This window comes from Tupaia chinensis, unplaced genomic scaffold, assembly GCF_000334495.1.
Source record: "Tupaia chinensis unplaced genomic scaffold, TupChi_1.0 Scaffold000138_1, whole genome shotgun sequence".
Lineage (NCBI taxonomy): Eukaryota > Metazoa > Chordata > Mammalia > Scandentia > Tupaiidae > Tupaia > Tupaia belangeri.
Window position 1 is genome coordinate 3,693,968 of NW_006159608.1, and position 19,237 is coordinate 3,713,204.

A 19,237-nucleotide genomic window follows, 5' to 3' on the forward strand; every position below is an offset into this window, starting at 1 on the left:
TCCCTCCAGCTGCGGCCGAGACGCCGGGGCGGGGGTCCTGCCCAGCCGCCTCCCCCCCTCTGCCCCCCGCCCCCGGAGGCCTCCTCCTCCCTTTCCTCGCTCCATCTTGGGGGGCGGGCCTGGTTCCTGGGACAGCATGTCGGACTCCGAGGAGGAGAGCCAGGACCGGTACCTGAAAATCGTCGTGCTGGGGGACGGAACCTCCGGGAAGGTCAGTCCTCAGCGGCCCAGGCCTGCAGAGACCCCGGCGCAGCCCTGCGACCCCCAGCCTCCTCCCTGCCTCCCAGCGTCGCCTCACGGCCCCAAGACCTGGGCCCCTAGGCCGCGGCTGACCTGGGGGGCCTGGTCGACTGGCGCGGGCGGAGGCCGACGAGAGCTGTCCACTGCCCTTTCGGGAGGTCCCTGCCCAGCCCCTGCCTGGGTCGCGGGCTCCTTCCAGCCTGGCCGGGATCGCCTCCCTGGCTCTCGGGGCCGGCAAGCACCTGCCCGGGCATCTGGCCTCTGCGTGTAGCGCGGTGGCAGTTGGCCCTGCCCGCCCCGCTGCAGCCCTCCTGTCGCGAGGAGCCCCCTCGGGCGTGGCTGCGGTCCGACTCGGCGAGAAGGGGCCCCGCACTTGCTGGCCCGGTCACTGCAGGGCAGGTGCTAACTGCGCGTGCAGACTCCATGCTCGTCTGCGTCAGGGTGGACGTCAGGGCCGCCCACGGGTGGGACGCGAGCACACCTGACGTGAAAGGGCACGTAACGCTTTTACAACACGCGCACACTCTGCAAACGGGGCTGCCGTTTCACCCGCCCTCACTGATCTGCCCCGCGCGGCGTCCGTCCCGACAAGCCTTCATCCTGCAGACGCGCCTCCAGCTCGCGTGAAGGGGCGGTGCTGCCCGCAGAGCTGCCCGCAGAGCTGCCCGCGCGTCCCGGGGCCTGCCTCGGAGTCTGGGCCGGCGCCTGGTGGGAATGAATGAATGAGCCCAAGTCCTGCCCAGTGACTGGAGGGAAGGAATGAATGAGCCTGAGTCTACCCCAGTGACTGGAGGGAATGAATGAGCCCAAGTCTAGCCCAGTGACTGGAGGGAATGAATGAATGAGCCCAAGACTAGCCCAGTGACTGGAGGGAATGAGTGAATGAGCCCAAGTCTAGGCCGATGACTGGAGGGAATGAGGGAATGAGCCCAAGTCTAGCCCGTGACTGGCGGGAGGGAATGAATGAATGAGCCGGAATCTGGGCCCATTGACTGGCGGGAATGAATGAATGAGCCCGTCTGGGCCTGTGACCGGCGGGGATGAGTGAACGAGCCCGGGTCTAGCCCGGTGCAGCCGGAGGAGTGAAGGAGCCGGTGCGGGCAAATGAGGGATGCGCCCTGCGGGAGCGCGGGGCAGCCCGCCAGCCCGTCACCCCGAACTCCCGCCCGCAGGCGCCCTGGCGGGCCTTTCCCGGAGCGGTTCGCAGAGTCCCGGAGGGCGACTCCCGCCACCGCCAGTCCCGAGCGCTCTCCTGGGGGTTGCTCACGCCCGCGTCCGCTCTTCTCGCCCCGCTCGCCTCCGGAAACGCGGCCCTCGCTGCTGCGCCTCCTGCCCGCCGCCCAGCCCGCGGCGCCGGTGACCACTGCCCCGCGCACTCCCGGCAGCTGGCCCGCAGCAGCTGCGCTCGCCTTTGGTTCCGAAATGAGTGCGTAGGCGCCCCGGGAGAGATGGCCCTCCTGCGCAGCCGGGAGCGTGCTGCCGGGGTCCTGTCCTGCCCCCAGGGTTCTGCCTCGCTCACACACGGCGGTGCTGAGCACGACTGACATGCTCTCCAGGCCCTTCAACCTGGGAAGAGAAGGCCTCGGAGCACCTGGTGGAGTGTTAGGTTGACTTCTGTGCACTTAACTCTTTCGAAGGGGTCAATTGTTAAATCAGCATTGTTCATAACACCTTTATTCAATAAAAATTCCAAGTTAGATTTTTGTAGTTTTCTCGTGATTTAGGTTTTGTTTTGAAGGCCGCCTCGTTCCTAAATCTTGTTGAACTCAATTCCTAATTGAGTTTATTTTCCATGTAATATTATCATGATAATCTGTAACGTTAGTGTATTTATTTAGAAAAAATGCTCATTATCTACGTGATATTCTTTGAAGTTTAGTTAATTTTTCTTCCCCTATTTTCCTGCCTTACGTGTACTATTCGTTTGAAATTTGTTCATGATTTTTATGTAGGATTTTTATTTAGTCTGTCTTACATGTTTTCCCTTTGTTGCTGATTTAGTGTAGGAAGTTACGGTTTTTAATGTGTGTTTAAAATTCTGTCCAGTGTAGGACAAAGCGTATTTTTTTCACTTTTGTATTGTTGAATAAGGATTATCCAGCTTAGAAGAGTAACAGTGATACAGAATTTTCATGGTGCTCTGACTTAGTTTTCATTATCTTGACTAATCTGTTTTTACCATAACATCTTTTTCTGCCAGAAATTTTCTGACATGAGCATCTGAAACTTGACCTTCTTGCATTTATCTGATGTTTCAAGCATTTTTAAAAAACCTTTATATGGTAGTCATCTCTGAAATAATTGGCAGGAACCAACGTTTCCCTCCTTTTTCTTTACTGTTCTATTTTATGAACCCAGCCTCTCTTTCCTTCTTATTTGTATCTTGGTTTAACTCTTGGACATTTTTTCCTAGCATCGTTTTTGCTGTGGGTTCTAACTCTGGTCATTTTTATACATACTGACAGAAGCAATAGTGCATTGAATTGAGCACTAATAGTTTCTCTAAGGGAAATGTAGCTCCTCCCTCCAGGAACATGTGTTTCTATTTCTTTCCTGTTTTGATTCATACTTTTGATTTTTCTTAAGTTTTCTTTTTGAGGCACAGTATTCTTTTTTAAGGTATCTTAGTGATAGGAGCATGGCTAAAAAATGTTGGCAGAAGATTTTCAAGCAAAATATATGCAAAGAATCAGATACAAATGCTCCACCTATGGTAACTGGTGGTTCATTTCATAAAATTTAAAGAGCATGTTTGTGCAGTGATTTGTGAGGAATTACTGTGAAAAATGGCATGGAGTCGAGACAGTTGCAGAGGAAGTGCTGCCCTTCTCGCCTCCAACGGGCTTGATTCAGCTGATTCTCTGTGCAGTTTCTGTAGCAAGCTGTCAGGAGGTGATAGAACATTCCTTTTTAATACTCTCTGTGATCCCAGTGACCTGTGCTTTTGACAGTTTATACTCTATTGCAATTGAAAATCCTAGCTTTATGTTTGCCTCAAAAATGTGAGTGTAAGGCTTTTAAAATCCACAAGTCCTTTTTAAGAGAAGAACCTTACTTTCAATTTTTTCTGAATATTCATTAAAAGTATTGAACTTTGAGAATCCGAAATGAAAGTGAAAAATGACCTCAAATGACATTATACTGATAATGCATTTTCTTTTGGACTTTTAAGTATTTAACCACCTATTATTAAACATTTTGAAATATCTTTAATAGTGTAAATGGTGAAACTCATTTTTTCTCCAGAACTTTGAGTCTCTTCACAGATGACTTTGTATTCTAAGTTTCACAAGCTTAATGGGATAATTAAGGATAAATTAAAAGAACAGAAGTCTTTAAAAAGGACTGCACATCTTTTTTATTTGATCTCTCAGTTTTGATATTGTTACATGTTTCAGGGACATAGCAGTTGTATTGAGTTTATTTTTAAATGTCCAGCAAAACTCTAATAGGCTAGTACTTAATAAATACTTGACCAAATATTTTGGAGTTAAGGTGTACAGATTGCTATTTGTGTGAAAAAAGAACTTTGTATGTAAAAGGAATTTTAAGTCATCCTGTTAAAAGGCGTTGAAACAGGGCCAAGTGTCCTTTTGCACTGCCGTACTTATACAGTTATGAACTGTAATAAGCTATCTTGGAAATTTCATCTTAGTTTTCATTACTTTAAGAATTGACATCTAATTTTAACTTATTTTAAAATAGAAAAGGGCTACTTTCCCTTAACATTGGGAGTCTTAAAAAGCATAAAAGGAAACTGCCTTTCCTTTTGGGGGAAGTTTACAAATAAGTATAGTGCATTAAAAATGTTTAAAAGTCTTTGAATTACTGAGTTGTTTCAGTTGTTACCAGAATGATTAATTTTTCTTTTGCTTTGATAAGAGACAGTACTCTAAAAAGAAAGGTCTACCGTCTTTTAATAAAATTTTGAGACTTTAAGAGTAGATGTATACTTCTGCTATAAAATCTTGTGACATTTTAGCCTATGGTTCTTGGATGGAAAATATTTATTTTGCCTGCTCCTGCTCTATGTTAATCTTAGAAATACCAACTTCTTTATTCAAAAGATGCATATTATCAAGAGTCATTCTGTAGAATCATTTTTATTTGACATTTTTAATGTAGAGAAAAATTAGACATTTCAGATGCTTTTCTTGTGGGGGTGAAAATTCTATAAGCAGATTTTCCCCTCCTTAATTTGTCCTGAGGGTACAGCCACCCTCAAAATGTTTAACCTCAGAAAGGAAACAGAATGCTCTCAAAGTTTTATTAGACTGACATACAAGATCAGACCTTTAATCCTGTTATTTTAGCTTATTCCATTGATAATTCTCAAATTCTGATTTCCAGCAGAATGAAGGAGCTTTATAATCGGGGGATTTAAAGAGATCTAACTGATTAGTCTGCTGTTCCCATTGATAGCTGCTGGGGCATGAAATTTACCTGGTGGTATTAAGTCCTTCCTCTCTTTGTAACTAATTAGAACTGCTTAAAGTTGCTTGCTGGATTAATTGAAGTACACATGTTAAGATTACTTAATAAGATTTAGTAGTGTTATGTTCCCATTTCTTAAAAAATTAATTTTCATATTCTGTGCATCAATTTTTTTAGACCTCCTTAGTTACATGTTTTACTCAAGAAACTTTTGGGAAACAGTACAAGCAAACTATAGGACTGGATTTCTTTTTGAAAAGGATAACATTGCCAGGTAAGAAACTAAAAAGTGTTAACATAGAAGATTGTGCAAATCACACAATAAGCGGTATAAGGCAGAAATGTGTAAACTAGACTTTGGGGCTGCTTCTACATGAAGATACATGTGATCAGGAAATCTGCCTTAAGGAGGTTCACGTTTATTAGCATCTAGCATGACAGCATACTGTCTGTGGTGTGAGAAAAATTTATACACGTCCTTATCCCTTCATTGTTTGGGGCCATTATATCTTTTCAAAAATAAACAGTCGTTGCTTATAAAATTCTAGAAATCTTTTTAAAAACTAAATTCTATGCATTTATCCACAGATATTGTATTAACTAAATGTGAAAAGATTGGGAAGGATTATTTTTTATAATATTATTTTGATTAGCTTCTGCTTTAGTTTTTTGTTTGAAAGTTGGAACAGAAGTATAATGTAGCTATGGAACTTCTGTGCTCTAATATGTGAATGCTGTTTTATGCAAGGCAGCATGAAATTGCTGGCATTTAATAGACCACTAAAATTTAGGGTCCCTAGGCACTCATAAAAATACAGTTTGAGCATTCAGGATGTTTCAGTCCACCCTGCAAAAAGACTATTTAGGTGCCAGTTGCAGCACATTTTGTAGGAAATACAGGGAAATAATAACAACAAAAAAGAGTAGGTTGTGTTTTAAGTTAGTTTCTGAACAATTGGGGCTTCAAATGCTCTGTCCATTCATTTTCAGTGGTTAAATGATTTGTTTGAAGTATTTTATTAAGAGCAGTTATCTTGGTTGACTTTACAAACCATCCATCCCTCTATACTGTGAGGAAATACACTTGAATAAAATAGCTGCAAGTGTAATGTCAGATTCGTATGCTGGAACGTTAGTGATTTAGTGGGAAGGAGCCTAGTAAGTCCTAATATTATGGAGATATGTTAACCTCTCAAGCGCCCCTTCTATCAGACAATTCCCCATAGAAGTTTTAGAGCGGCTAATGAAAACTTTTTAATTGGGGATATTCTTCATATCTCATTAGTAATATGCTCTTATATTTAGTGATATTTTCTATTCAGTTACCAATGAAAATTAGATTTGGAGATATAACATGAGAAAAACATTCAATTTTTTATTACTAAATTGTTGTACAGCAAGAGAAACATGCATTTTTTTTTCATTTGTGTTTTCTTTTAATGTGTTCAAAACTAAAAGTCCCATTGTATTTTTATTATTTTCACCCTTGTGTATAGGTTAATTCTATATTCAGAATACTTATAGACACTAGCAGAATTTACAAGATTTACAAATCATGTACATGCCAAAAACTCATTTTTCGTAAATTTGTCTCAGTTGTACACAGAGAACCTTGATGTGATATTTAGTTATTATCTATTTTGTTGTGATGCTTAATTAGCAAAAACATAAACTTTTTGTCTCATTAATTTTGTTAATTTTTCTGACTTTTTAGTTGATAGCAAGAGTAAGCACCTATTCAATTAAAAACAAGGACGGGTTTTGAATGTATTACATATGTAACACGTGTGATGATTTCTGACCTCTTGCATAATACCACCAATTTTAAGATTTTGATTGGTTTTTAAAAAATTTGGTATTCTTGAAATCCAAATTTATTGTATAATATTTTAGTTTTGGACAGTACTTAGGTTAAAAAAATGACATTAGGAAATATACTTTTAATGAATATATATTTTAATTTTCCTGATTAACTTGTTATTTTGCAGGGTAGAGTTCCAGAAAACTCTCTCTCTCTACTTTTTAAAAGGTGATTGGTTTTATGCCACTTAATGAAGTCAAAATTATGGTAGAAACTGTAGTAGGAAAAATTGTTTTAATGTATATTGATTTTATATAATTAATAGTTATACTAAGATATGAGGTGAATTACAAGGTTCATGGTATATTCTTTTTATACCTTAATGTAATTTTAATTTATTGTATGTATCAAATGTGGGATGATTAATATTTATGCCATTTGTTAACTAAAACATTAAAGGCAGCATAGTAGTCACATGTAATATTTGTTAGTCATTCAGTAAGACTTCTGACTAGTTGAATTGTTAAGGGTGTAAACCTCATGTCTATCTATTCACATTCTCTTCATGCAAGTTTTCAAAGGCCATTACTTTGCAAATACTCATCCATTTTAGTGTATTTCATGTTCCGGTATGCTGTATAGTCTGGATGCAACCACTGTGCAGATTTTACTGCTTAAAATAGTGTATCTGTTAGTCAGAGATTCTGCTGATAGAGCTTCTTAAGAGCCTTAGTCAAAATACTTTCAGGAAGCTTGTGGGTACAGTCCAGTAAACAGCGTTCTACTGTGCAAAGGATTTCTAAGTCTTTAGTACAAGAAGTGGGCAGACTTGTGTTTTCAGTTCCATCTCGACTGTGCGGCACTTTAAGTAAGGTTAACCAAGGCACCAAGTGTACTTTTACAAGGTCACTGTTGAATCCTCTTGGTGGCTTTGATTCATACCAAAAGCAACTTACCTGTATTTTGTCACCTCATTTATTTTTTTCCCCCCTAGTTATATGTCATCCCTTAAAGAGGAACAGGAATTTTTCAGCATTTTTCATCTGAGATTAGATTGCTGACAATTTCCTTAATGTGCTTTATTAGAAATTTACTTTATATGGATTCCTAATTTTTAAAAGTTTTATTATAGTGATTGAATATTATTATATAGCTTTATAGTTAATGTCATCTTGAAAATAAACTAGGAAACTTCATATGTTTATGCTGTGAAAACTAAACCAAATATTGATTTGAATCATATCTATATGATTTTGTTCCTCAGATAACAGATCCCAATTTTATTTTTAGTTTTGTGGAAGTTAAAAATATATTTCTGGATATATGAATAACTGTGAAACTACTATCATTTGTTAAAACTATAATGATAGTACTTTTTTTTTTTGCTAGTATTCTATATATCTACTTATAAGTGGATTATCAGTAATGCATAACTTTTTATTTCTGAGTGACTAGAATCTATATATTAATAAAAATAAGCAAATAATAACAACAAACTTTATTTCAAAATGTATGTAAAAAGTATCCCTCTTCCGTGGGAGGCAAATTGACAAGATGATTTGGGGTCTTAAAATGATTGTTGTGGGGCAGGCAGTGGTGATTAAGGGCGCTGGGCTTCCACATGGCCAACCGTGGTTCGTCATGGACCTGGTGGCTAACTTTCTTGCTTTCCCTCTCTCTCATTCTGTCCTTCTCTGGTCAAATTAAAAATAGATTAATAAATGGAGTCAAATGAAACAATTATAAAAGAAAGGTTGTTGTGAGAATTTGGAAACATGTAATGACGATCATGTTCTTAAGTACCTGGTTCAGATAGCATCTAAATATGAACAATTAAAGAAGGGTTTGAAAAAGGGAATAATCTTCATTTTTCTTGACTCAATAGGGATTATCGATTGTGAAGAATTATGACTAAATATCTTTTAATCAATTATTAAGTGTTGCCTAAAATCTTACTCTGTAAACGTTAATGTTGTTATGCCCTATCTTTTGAAGTAAATGGCCGTAAAGATTCAAGTAAAATGAGTAGCTACTGCCTGGTTATCTGGGGACTTAGCTCTTTAGTGAGAGCTAGCTCTTTCTCACCTGCTGAGTTTGAAATGGCATTGTCTGAGAAGGATTTCAGCTTTGAATCTCAAAAAGTTTAGCTTTTTAAGAAATTGGTTTATATTAAGTTGTTGGGCAGATCTTAGTCTGCGGTATTTCGGTTTTTGTATTCACAGGGCTTTAAGAACATTTCAGTCATTACTCTGTGAGTGTTGAAAGTATGCCTCTGTGGGAATGCTGATGGTGATAAACTTCAGTACTCTCATGAATGCTAATGGGAGTTTCTCATGGAAATCTTCTGCCTGGTGGCAAATGGGAACGACCTACATCCAAATAATGGAAAGATTGTAGTACAGGCTCACCAAAATTTAGCGTTAAGGGTGAAGCATTGCTGGTTAATCCAGTTTCATTCTTTTTATTTTCAGTTGTGCAGTTACATAGCATGACTGACATTCTCTGATTTAAATGTTTTACACATGTACAAAAATTCATGTCTTTATAATCTTTTGGACATTGAAAATTTAAGTTTTTAAATTTTTATTTTGAATTTTTCTGATTTGTCTATCATTCAAAAGGTGCTAATTGAGATTTTGGAGAAAACTACATAGTTTTATGAGGAGAGAGTTTGAAATGTTAAAATGAGAAGCAATCGGACGTGGTCCTTGACTTTCGTAGCTCAGTCATTAGTTGCAGTGGTAAAAGAGAATAGCTTATTGTAAATTTTTTTTATAACCACTGTTTTTCAAAATGCACAAAAGAAAATTAAAAGATTGGCTTTTAGTGTTTTTAGAATGCTTTTATGATCCTAGTATGGGGAAGATTCATTACACTATTTTAAGAAGTTTTTGCAGTATGTATTTCAATAGAAATGCTTTAAATGAGTAGGAATGCATGACAGTCTTTAGTGATACGTTGGGTATATCTTCTATATTAGTTCTGAACAGGGCTGTCAAGTATATTTATATTTTATACTTTAAGTTAAAAAACGTGTAATTTTAAAATTATGTTTACTTTTATGTATAATAGCTGATATTCAAGTTAAATGGGTCTATTTATTTGAGTTGAGATTATGAATATTTTGAGGTCTGTTATTATTCTGTGAGTTTGAAAGTCTGTATAGTTTAGGACCTACAGAAAAAAAATGATATGTGGTTAGGAGGTTAGCATAAAGGATACATTTTTATCTTTTAAGGTATATTTTTTATTCCATGCACATGAGTTTTATTGTTCTATACTCTGAGGGGAAAACTTTTTTTTTCTTGAGAAATTTTTGCTATAGGACGTGTGCTCGCCAGAGAGACAGACGAGAGCGAGTGAGTGATCAACACTCAGGGGGGATGGCCACGCTGCAAACCCTTCCCCATTCTCCTCTCAGGATTTTGGGCATGCAAGCACATGCGGCTGGCATGAATTTTAAGACACTGGGTCTCGGACTCGAACTGTAGTCAGCTACGTGGGAGTCCAGCGACGTAATCATTACACCATCTGCTCGTCCCTGAGGAAAATTTTTTTTAAAGTTTAAGTTTATAAATGAAAGCTTACATTATTTTCTTTTATTTTGAATTGATTGTATATGTGACTGTGTAGAAGCTTAGTGAAAGGATAAATGTAGATTTTCCACCATGATTTCTTATGACAGCATTATTTTCACAATTCTAAACATCCAGCTTTAGGAACCTTCAGAATAAAAGGCATACTGGGTTCAGAGTTTATCATTGTGTCTTACTGTTTCATGACTGTATTTAGCTGTAATATTGTCACATAACTATTTTTTGTATTCTTATGTTTATATTCTTTTTTAAAAATATTCTAGGAAACTTGAATGTTACTCTTCAGATTTGGGATATAGGAGGGCAGTCAATAGGAAGCAAGATGTTAGATAAATATATCTATGGAGCACAGGTAAGACACGAATTCTATGATTATTTTAGTGTTGAAAATATTCCCCTTACAAACACACCTGCAAGTACACACATACACAACACATGCTTCCTACCTTGATATTTATCTGATATGTGGAAAGACTGACTTTACATTTGTGTTGATCCTTTGGTTTCATTCTCCCCAGGTTATGTTTGGAATTATTCAGGTGAAGAACTAGTGATACAAAGTGTTAGGAGCTGGAAAACGTTTAACAGTTTTCATATGCTACTTATATTACTAGATATTATTGACATCAGTGGATAAAGTAATAAATTATATATATAATAAATTATATTTTGATATGTTTTAGCTGGTTTGGTTAAAGTGTTCATGTAAATTAATAAAAAATAAAGGAAATTTAAAATTTTAACTTTCAACGATAGAAAACATTTTCTGTATGTCTGTTTTTATGCTGTGAGATAGACATATTGATATTTTGTGTCAGATGACTATATAACTAATTAGATTTATTAAGCACATAGAATAATATAATTCAATAATTATGTATTTTCAGAAGACAATACATATAGCACAAGAAAAATTACTTGAATAATTACATACAAATTCTTTGGCACCTTGAGCTTATATAGACATAATTTGTATGTTTTCAGATAAAATTATTGTTATTAGAAGATATGCATGGTATTAATTATGTCTCTCTGTTTCAACATGTTCAGTGAAGAATTGCCTTTATACTGTTTTGACAGACTGCTACTGATTTAATGATAGACACTTTAGGCATGTGTTAGTGAGTCGCAGAACACCGTGATGTGATGAAGTACACGATTTACAGCTGAATGTGAAGTACATGACGCTTACTGAGCTGCTCTGTATGTTGGGTCCCCGGGAAAGTCATGATGCATTTCTGCATAGAAAAACAGAAAAATACCTCATTACTTTTCCAGCCACGCAGTAGTACTTACTGATATGCTATTTCTTTATTTTTCATTATTCTTACACTTTTAATAAGTGTGTATTTTGTATACCGTCATGGGACATTCTAAGGATAGTAAAAATCTTTGTTTTATTGGAGTTTGGCATTTTCCGTGGGAGAAGCATAACTTCAGTTATGTGGAACTCTGTTGATCATAAAAATGAATCTATAAGGCAGAGAGAATGTTACTTACTTTAGTGTACGAAGGTTAGTTCTTGTTGAATGCTATTACCTTCACTTGGGAAAGAATATAGATTTTGATTTATGTATGCGCGGATGTATATGCCAAACCCTGAGAAGATTCTGATTTATTTTGTAAAATATTTAGAAAAGGATCAATAATGCTATGATGTCTCTGAATTATGTATAGAGACACTATACATTTTTGTGTTTTTTGCTTTACTTACATATAGATTTGGTTCTTGGAATTTTGTTTGTTTTCTACATTCTTTGTCTCTTGCAAAATCTGCTCATGTTCAATGCTTTCATTTGTGATCCATGTTTTAGCACATTTATGTTTATTTTTCTGTTAAAGAGTCCATTTCAGATTTCTGTGACTACCTTTTTTCTTTTTTTTTTTTTGCTGTTTAATATTTTTCTGTTTTAAACTGATAAAGTTTAAAGTGGATACTAAACTAACGGACACTGGTTGGACAGAGATTTGTGGGAAGCCACATTCCTCGTTTTACTCATGTAGTTGGTAAAATGGAATCTATAATAACACTCTCTTTCTCTTTGACTCATAACATTTCAAGGCCACATATAGGATATTTTTTAAAAAAATAAATTAGTGTAACTTCTAATGATATTTGACTGAGTGTCAAATAAAATACCACTTTATGGTTTATAGGTATAGGTAGGTAGAGTTAGTGAGGAATAGTAGAACTTTATGCACCTTATTGTAAGTAATAATATAAAATTCCATTTTTTACTTAAAAATTAGAATATATTATTTATGAATTGGATTCTGTTAATTGAACCTTCAAGTAATTTAAACTTTAATATTTATTTAAACTTTATTGCTACCATATCAAAATTAATATTGATGTTAAAGTCATATAATATAATATTAAACTTTCTGAAGTGTGTAATCCATGGCATTTAGTGCAGTTACAATATTGTGTAACCATCCCTTAAATTAGTTTTCAACTAAAGTATAGTTCATGTTGTTACATAACTGCTTGCTTACAATCACCAGGCATTCGTAGGAAAACCTGTAGAAATTTAAAGGTGTTCCTTTTTTGTTTATGAGGTTATTTGATTTTAGTAAAGTGTTTCAGTTCTCTTCTAATATACTGTATTTCTTTTTTTTAATATTAAGTTTTATTTATTTGCATTCATTCACTGAACATCATCACTGCATACAAGATGCTGTTTCCCATCCAGAATACACTGTATAGTGGCTTAGTCATACATGTGTTTTTTTTTTTTTTTTTTTCTTTTTTTGAGAGATTTTTGCTATAGGGCGTGTGTGCTCACCAGAAAGACAGAGAGAGATAGAAAATGAGAAATCACCCCCCAGGGGGGATGGCCATGTCATAATCCCTTCTTTTCCATTCTCCTCTTGGGATCTTGGGCACACATGTACATGCGCCCAATGTGAGTTTAAGCCACCAGTTCCAGGACTTGAACCACAGTCGGCTATATAGTAGTCTAGGGACATATATAATAACAATAACATATATAATGTTATATATATATTTCCCCAACCACCATTTCTCACCCTCTGCTATCTCCCACCCTCCTCCCACTCTATCTCTGGTATCTACAGTTGCTTTCCAATCTTTTTTTTCCCTCCATTTTATTGGTTAACAAAATATCTTAATAGATCTAAATACTTAAAGTTCAGCTGATATATAAATATCTGTGAACAAATGTTTGACTTTAGGCATGAAATTGTGAGTAGAATGAATATACTATAAAATAGCACCTAGCTGAGGCTATATAGCTTACCGTGGTCATTAAATAGGTAATTTTTTTAAATATGTTTTTTCATTTCAAGAAAGGCAGTTTTAGCTTTAATAAATAAAAATCAAAAAATGTGAAGAGAACCTTGCTTAAAACTTAAAGCCAGGAAGCAGGTTAGGATTCTGTTCAAATAGTAGTTACCTGGATCTGTTGACAATTCAAGAGAAGATACAAATCCTTATCTCTGGACTACAAAGCATAGAAAAAGGTCAGTATTGTTTTAGTCAAAAGCCATAAAATTCTATTTAATCAGCTTAGTCTCATGTACTTAATCTAACTTCTGTTGTGGTTCAAGCTTTCCATTTAAATTCTTAAAGATAATATTCAACTCTGGACTTGTCACTATCATTAAGCAGGCCCTTTTCTTAGATGTTTTTTAACTCTTATTTCTTTGTGTCTGACTTTAGTTTTCCTGACATAACATTCCCTTTAGAACTTCTTGGAGATCTGGTCTGGTGTTGGTAAATTCTTTCAGGTTTTGTTTATCTGAAAATGTTCTTGTCTTCTCTTCCCATATGAAAGATAGTCTTGCTGGGTATAGTATTCTTGGTTAAAATTGTTTTTGACTCAACACTTTGAATATATTTTCCCATTCTTTCCTTGCTTGCATTATTTCTGATGAGGGGTCCACTGTTACCCTGATAGGATATCCTTTGCATGTAACTTGTCATTTCTCTCTTGCCAGTCTGAGTATCTTGTCTTTTTCTGTGGTTTTGGTCAATCTGTCTATAATGTGTCTTGGAGAAGATCTTCTGGGGTTGATTCTATTTGGAGTCCTATGTATTTCTTGGATCTGGATCTTTGAATGCCTCTCTAGGTTTAAAAAGTTTTTTTTCCAGGATTTCATGGAATAGATTATTAATGCCCTTATGAGTCTCTTTACCTTCTGGGATACCAATTATCTGATGTTTGGACGTTTGATGGTATCTAGTATTTTTTGTATATTTTTCTCATTTTTTTGGACTATTTTCTCAGTCGTTGTGGTAGATTTTTCTAGGCCAGCAATTCTGTTTTCTATATCTGAGATTTGATCTTCTATATGATCTAGTCTGCTTTTAATACTTTCAAAGGTGGTTTCAATTTCCTGTATTACAGCCTCCATCTCTTACAGTTCCATTTGGTTCTTTTTTATGATGCATATTTCCTCTTTTAGCTCTTGCAAGAACTTTCTCACCTCTTGGAACTCCTTGGTTCTATTCTCCTTCCTCTTTTGGAGTTTATTGTCTCTCTTCTCTTGCAACTCTGTTAACATTTTTTATTTTTTGGAGAGTTTTTTTTTTTTTTTTTTTTTTTTTTTTTTTTTTTTTTTTGGGGGGGGGGGCCCCCCACAAAAAAGGGATGGAGAGAGACAGATAGACAGAAACGAGAAATCACCTTCCAGCAGGGATGGCCATGCCGCAATCCCTTCTCCTCCTTTCTCCTCTTAGGGTCTTGGGCACACATGCACATGCACCCAGTGTGAGTTTAAGCCACTGGGTCCGGGCTCGAATTGTGGTCAGCTCCATGGAAGTCCAGTGACATAGCCATTACATCAACTGCTGGTCCCAACATCTCTGTTAACTTTGTCACTATCAATATTCTAAATTCTTTATCACACATTTCCATGATTTCCATTGAACTGTGGATGAAGAAGAGTTATTCTTTTCCCTTGTGGGGTGTGTTATCTTGGTTTTTCATATTTCTTTTGCCTTTATGGTGATTTCTATTTATCTGATGAGTTACATACTTCTTTCTAACTGCTAGAAGTTCAATCTGAGCATTCAGGGGCTTTCAGGAGTAGGTTATCTCTTTGCTGTTAGGTTTTTCTTTCTTTGTACAGCAGATTCAGTGAGTATTGAGGAATATCTTAACTCTAACAGTATTTGGATGTTCAGCTATGGTTCCCTTAGATCTCTCTAGGCCCTCTGTGAATGGAGATTGAGCAGCAAAATGTTGAGGTAGAAGAAAGAGGACAAGAAAATAGAGAAAGAGAAAAAAAGAAAGAGAAAAAGAAGAAAAAAAGGGGAACCCCCCAACCCCCCCAAATTAATTTTTTTTAAAAAGCAAAAAATAAAAAGCATTATTTCTCTACATGGAGGAGTCTTCTGAAGTCCTGCCCTTTGCCTCTCCTAGAGTGAAGGGGGAAAGATGAAGGACAATCTGAATGCCAAGAGAATACTTTTCCTTAAAATTTTTTTTAAAGGAAAAATTACAAAAAATGAGAAGACAGAGAGAAGCGGAGAGAGGCAGAAAGGATAGAGGAGGCACCCTACCACTCAAGCCTGGGGGCTGGAGGCTGAATTATCAGTAGACAATCTTCATTTCTTTATTCCCTGAAAGCACTAGTTCTCAGCTACAATGGAATCCTAATATACTATATTTCTTGAGAAAAAGTGAATGTTATATGTATTTTTAGAACTTGTCATGAGAGATTTCAATCTTAAAGATACATGTTGACTTTTTTCTCTTTTGTTGGTGTCTTATATTGTTTATACTTTCCAATTTCTGTGATTGTTATAAGCATATACCCTGTTTTATTTAAAACAATATAGTACGGTATTTCTAAGATTTTCATGAATGCTTTCATGAAATTATCTTAGGAGACTGGGAATTCTCAGATGATGAAATGATTTGTCCTAAATTGATGATAGTGTAATAACTTTTTTTTTTTTGAGAGGTTTTTGCTTTAGGGTACATATGCTTGCCAGACAGAGAGAAACATTACCCATTTCAATGTCCCGTAATAACTTTTTTCTGCTTTCCTGAGATCAAACAAATTACATGCTATGTAAAATACATAAAATATGTTTACAGAAGCAGTTATATTTTGTTAAAACATATGTTAAGTTTTGTGTCTTGGGACCAGCAGTTAGTGTAATGGCTATGTCGCTGGACTCCCATGTAGTTGACCGCGGTTCACGTCCCAGACCCGGTGGCTTAAAACTCACGCCGGGCGCATGTGTGTGTGTGCCGAAGATCCTGAGAGGAGAATGGAGAAGAAGGGATTGTGGCGTGGCCATCCCCCCGGGAGGTGATTTCTCGCTTTCTGTCTCTCTGTCTGTCTGGCGAGTGCACGTGCTCTATCGCAAAAACCTCTCCAAAAAAAAAAAAAAAAGTTCTGTGTCTTGGATATAAGTGTCCTGACTTATTTATTTATTAAAAAAAAAAAAAACCCAATTATTTATTTATTTAATTCCATTTGTTATTATTTTTTAATTTGGTCAGAAAGAGGGAGAGAGAGGAAGGGAAATTGAGAAAGCAAGCTGCCAGGCCTGGGACTCAAACTGTGGTCGACTGTGTGGGAGTCCAGTGTCTCAACTACCACGTCACCTGCCGTCCCATCCTGACTTATTTTTTTACTACCATAAATTGGGGGAAAATGTTACTTTTTCAAAAACAGTACTTTCAAAAACATTCTATTCTTTTTTTTTTTTTTTTCCTTAAGTTTTTGCCAGAGGGCATGTGCATTTGCTAGAGAGGTCAGAGAGAGAGAGAGAGAAAGAAAGAAAGAATGAGAAAGCATCCCCATGGGGGAATGGCCACTGCAGTCCCTTCTCTTCCAGTCTCCTCTTGGGATTTTGGGCAGGATTCACACATGCCTGATCTGGCCACATGGGATCTAGCCACCTTAACCTCCGTGCTACCAGCTGGCCCGGAAAACATTCTAATAGCATTCTAATATACTTAGTAATTTTCTATTATATAATTATTATTCAGAGTATATTTATACTGTTTCTAGAGTTGTAGATACTTTATATTACCCATTTCAAGAACATTTTTAATTTGTATACACATACTACAGTATAGAAAAATCTTTCACAAATAATATTTTGGCACACTGTTTTGAGCTTACCACTTAAATGTGTTATTTAGGATTTTGTTTTAGGTTCTCTGGTTTCTATATTACGTATAGAAAGTATTCTCTCATTTGTGTGGGTGATTAAACTAGCGAATCTGCTTTTGAAAGCATTTCTTAAGACACAGAAAGAAACTTTTTTGTAGACTGGGAGTTAACTTGGATTCAAATAAAACTGATTATCTTAACTTCTTCACTTCCGCCTTGAGTAACATTAAACTTTACCAGTAGTCTACTGAATATTGTTGGTTGAAACCAAATTTAATTAACTCCCAAAAAAGAATTGGTGAGGTATTTTGACAAGAACTAATTCTAAGAATTGAAATGTGTCCTAGTTAAATTCCTAGATTTTAAATTAACTTAAAATTTTTCTAGGAGTCTTCAGAAAGACGTTCTAGGCTATTTCCATAGTGGTTAGGAGCAAACACACAGTGCATAGTGTTTAGTGCTCTGTAACCTGTGGCTAACAGAGGCTAATAACAAACCTCAGAGAAGGACTGGATGTTTCATTTTCTGTAGCTCTTTCCATCCTGGAATCTAAGTGGTTTGCAAACACTGTCCCACTGAACATACACTCAGTGCAGTGTAGTGATTTGTCAGGTAGAACACAACTACTGTTGTATGCCAGCCCCCCTGGAGATGAAGCTGCCTGTTTACCACCAACAAGAAGGGTTTGGTGCCTGTGTGACAACTAGTGAGAGAGCACATATCAAAACTGGACTCCTTGAGACCCTCTGCTGTCATTTACTACATTTACTGTGACTTCTTATTTTTTTGATTGTTGATTTCTCGTGGGGGTGAGGGAGGTGAGAGGGAAGGAGAGAGAGACAAGCATTCCCATCAGGGTCTTCACACCGTGATCTATCCCCAGCCTTAGCAAGGCAGGATCATGGGCACGGGGTACATTATGTGCCCAGCATTTGTGGGGAGACCTTGGACATAACTCCTTGACCTTCCCATGTGGTGTCAGCATTGCAGAGCATTGTGTTACCACTGTGCCTCCATGGCTAGCCCTGCTGTAGAGGTTTTACTTAGTTATCTGCCATCTGATTATGTTTATAGACCTGTTTGCAGTAGTAGTATTTTTCACAGGTTGTACTTAACACAGCAAGGTATTTGTTGTTATGGTTATGATATAACCTTTATGATTTAATATATTTCTATGTATGACTGAAAACAAAAATGGATTTATCTTACAGATGGGGGAAAGTAACTATTTTGGGAATGTGTGAGCTTTTTATTTTTGTGAAAGTTAAATCATATGTGCACTGTATTTAGTGCCTGTTAAATTGTAGAGCTAAAAATGAGCAAACCTTACAAGACTGTTAATTGATGTTAATTGACTGTTGCCATCAATGTTTGTTCCTTCAAAACTACCATCAATTGGGACCAGCAGTTAGCGTAATGGCTATGTCGCTGGACTCCCATGTAGTCGACTGTGGTTTGAGTCCCTGACTTAGTGGTTTAGACTCATACCAGGTGTGTGTGCGTGCCCAAGATCCCGAGAGAGAAAGGAGGAAAAGGGATTATGGCGTGGCCATCCCCCCTGGGGGGTGATTTCTCACTTTCTGTCTCTCTGTCCCTCTCTGTCTGTCTGGCGAGTGCACGCACCCTATAGCAAAAACCTCTCAAAAAAAAACCAAAAAAAACTGCCATCAGTTATTACTTTGAAAATAGTGTCCAGGGTGAGCAGGTGACATAGTGGTGAAGACACTAGACTCCAAATGGCCCACTGTGTTTAATTCCTGGACCTGGAGACTTGAAACTCATGCTGGGCATGCACGTGTTCATGCCCAAAATCTCAGGAGGAGGATGGAGTAGGAGAGATTGCGCCATGGCCATCATCCCTGGGGGTTGATTTCTCTCTTTCTGTCTCTGTCTCTATATCTCTCTGGTGAGTGCACATGCTCTTTAGCAAAAATATTTCTCTAAAAAAATAGTATCGATTTGGTTTACCAAATCATCATGCTTATTGAATATGGTGCTGTGTGAATGAGATAAAAGCAAAGTATTTGTATAAATAATCTTACATAATTTTTACTAGAAGTCTTGAATT

The 19,237-nt window shown here is 37.4% G+C and overlaps 1 protein-coding gene across 3 annotated transcripts in view; it reads left to right on the plus strand.

The window, feature by feature from the left end:
- Positions 1-6: 6 nt before the first annotated feature.
- The window catches only part of RAB28 (RAB28, member RAS oncogene family), a 123,186-nt gene continuing 103,955 nt past the window's right edge, over positions 7-19,237 (plus strand). For all 3 annotated transcript variants that reach the window (XM_006144903.3, XM_006144902.3, XM_014586432.1), the window contains exons 1-3: positions 7-211; positions 4,852-4,948; positions 10,335-10,423. In XM_006144903.3, the coding sequence (XP_006144965.1) occupies positions 137-211; positions 4,852-4,948; positions 10,335-10,423 (261 nt within the window). In that variant the 5' untranslated portion in view covers positions 7-136. The remainder of the gene's footprint in view (positions 212-4,851; positions 4,949-10,334; positions 10,424-19,237) is intronic.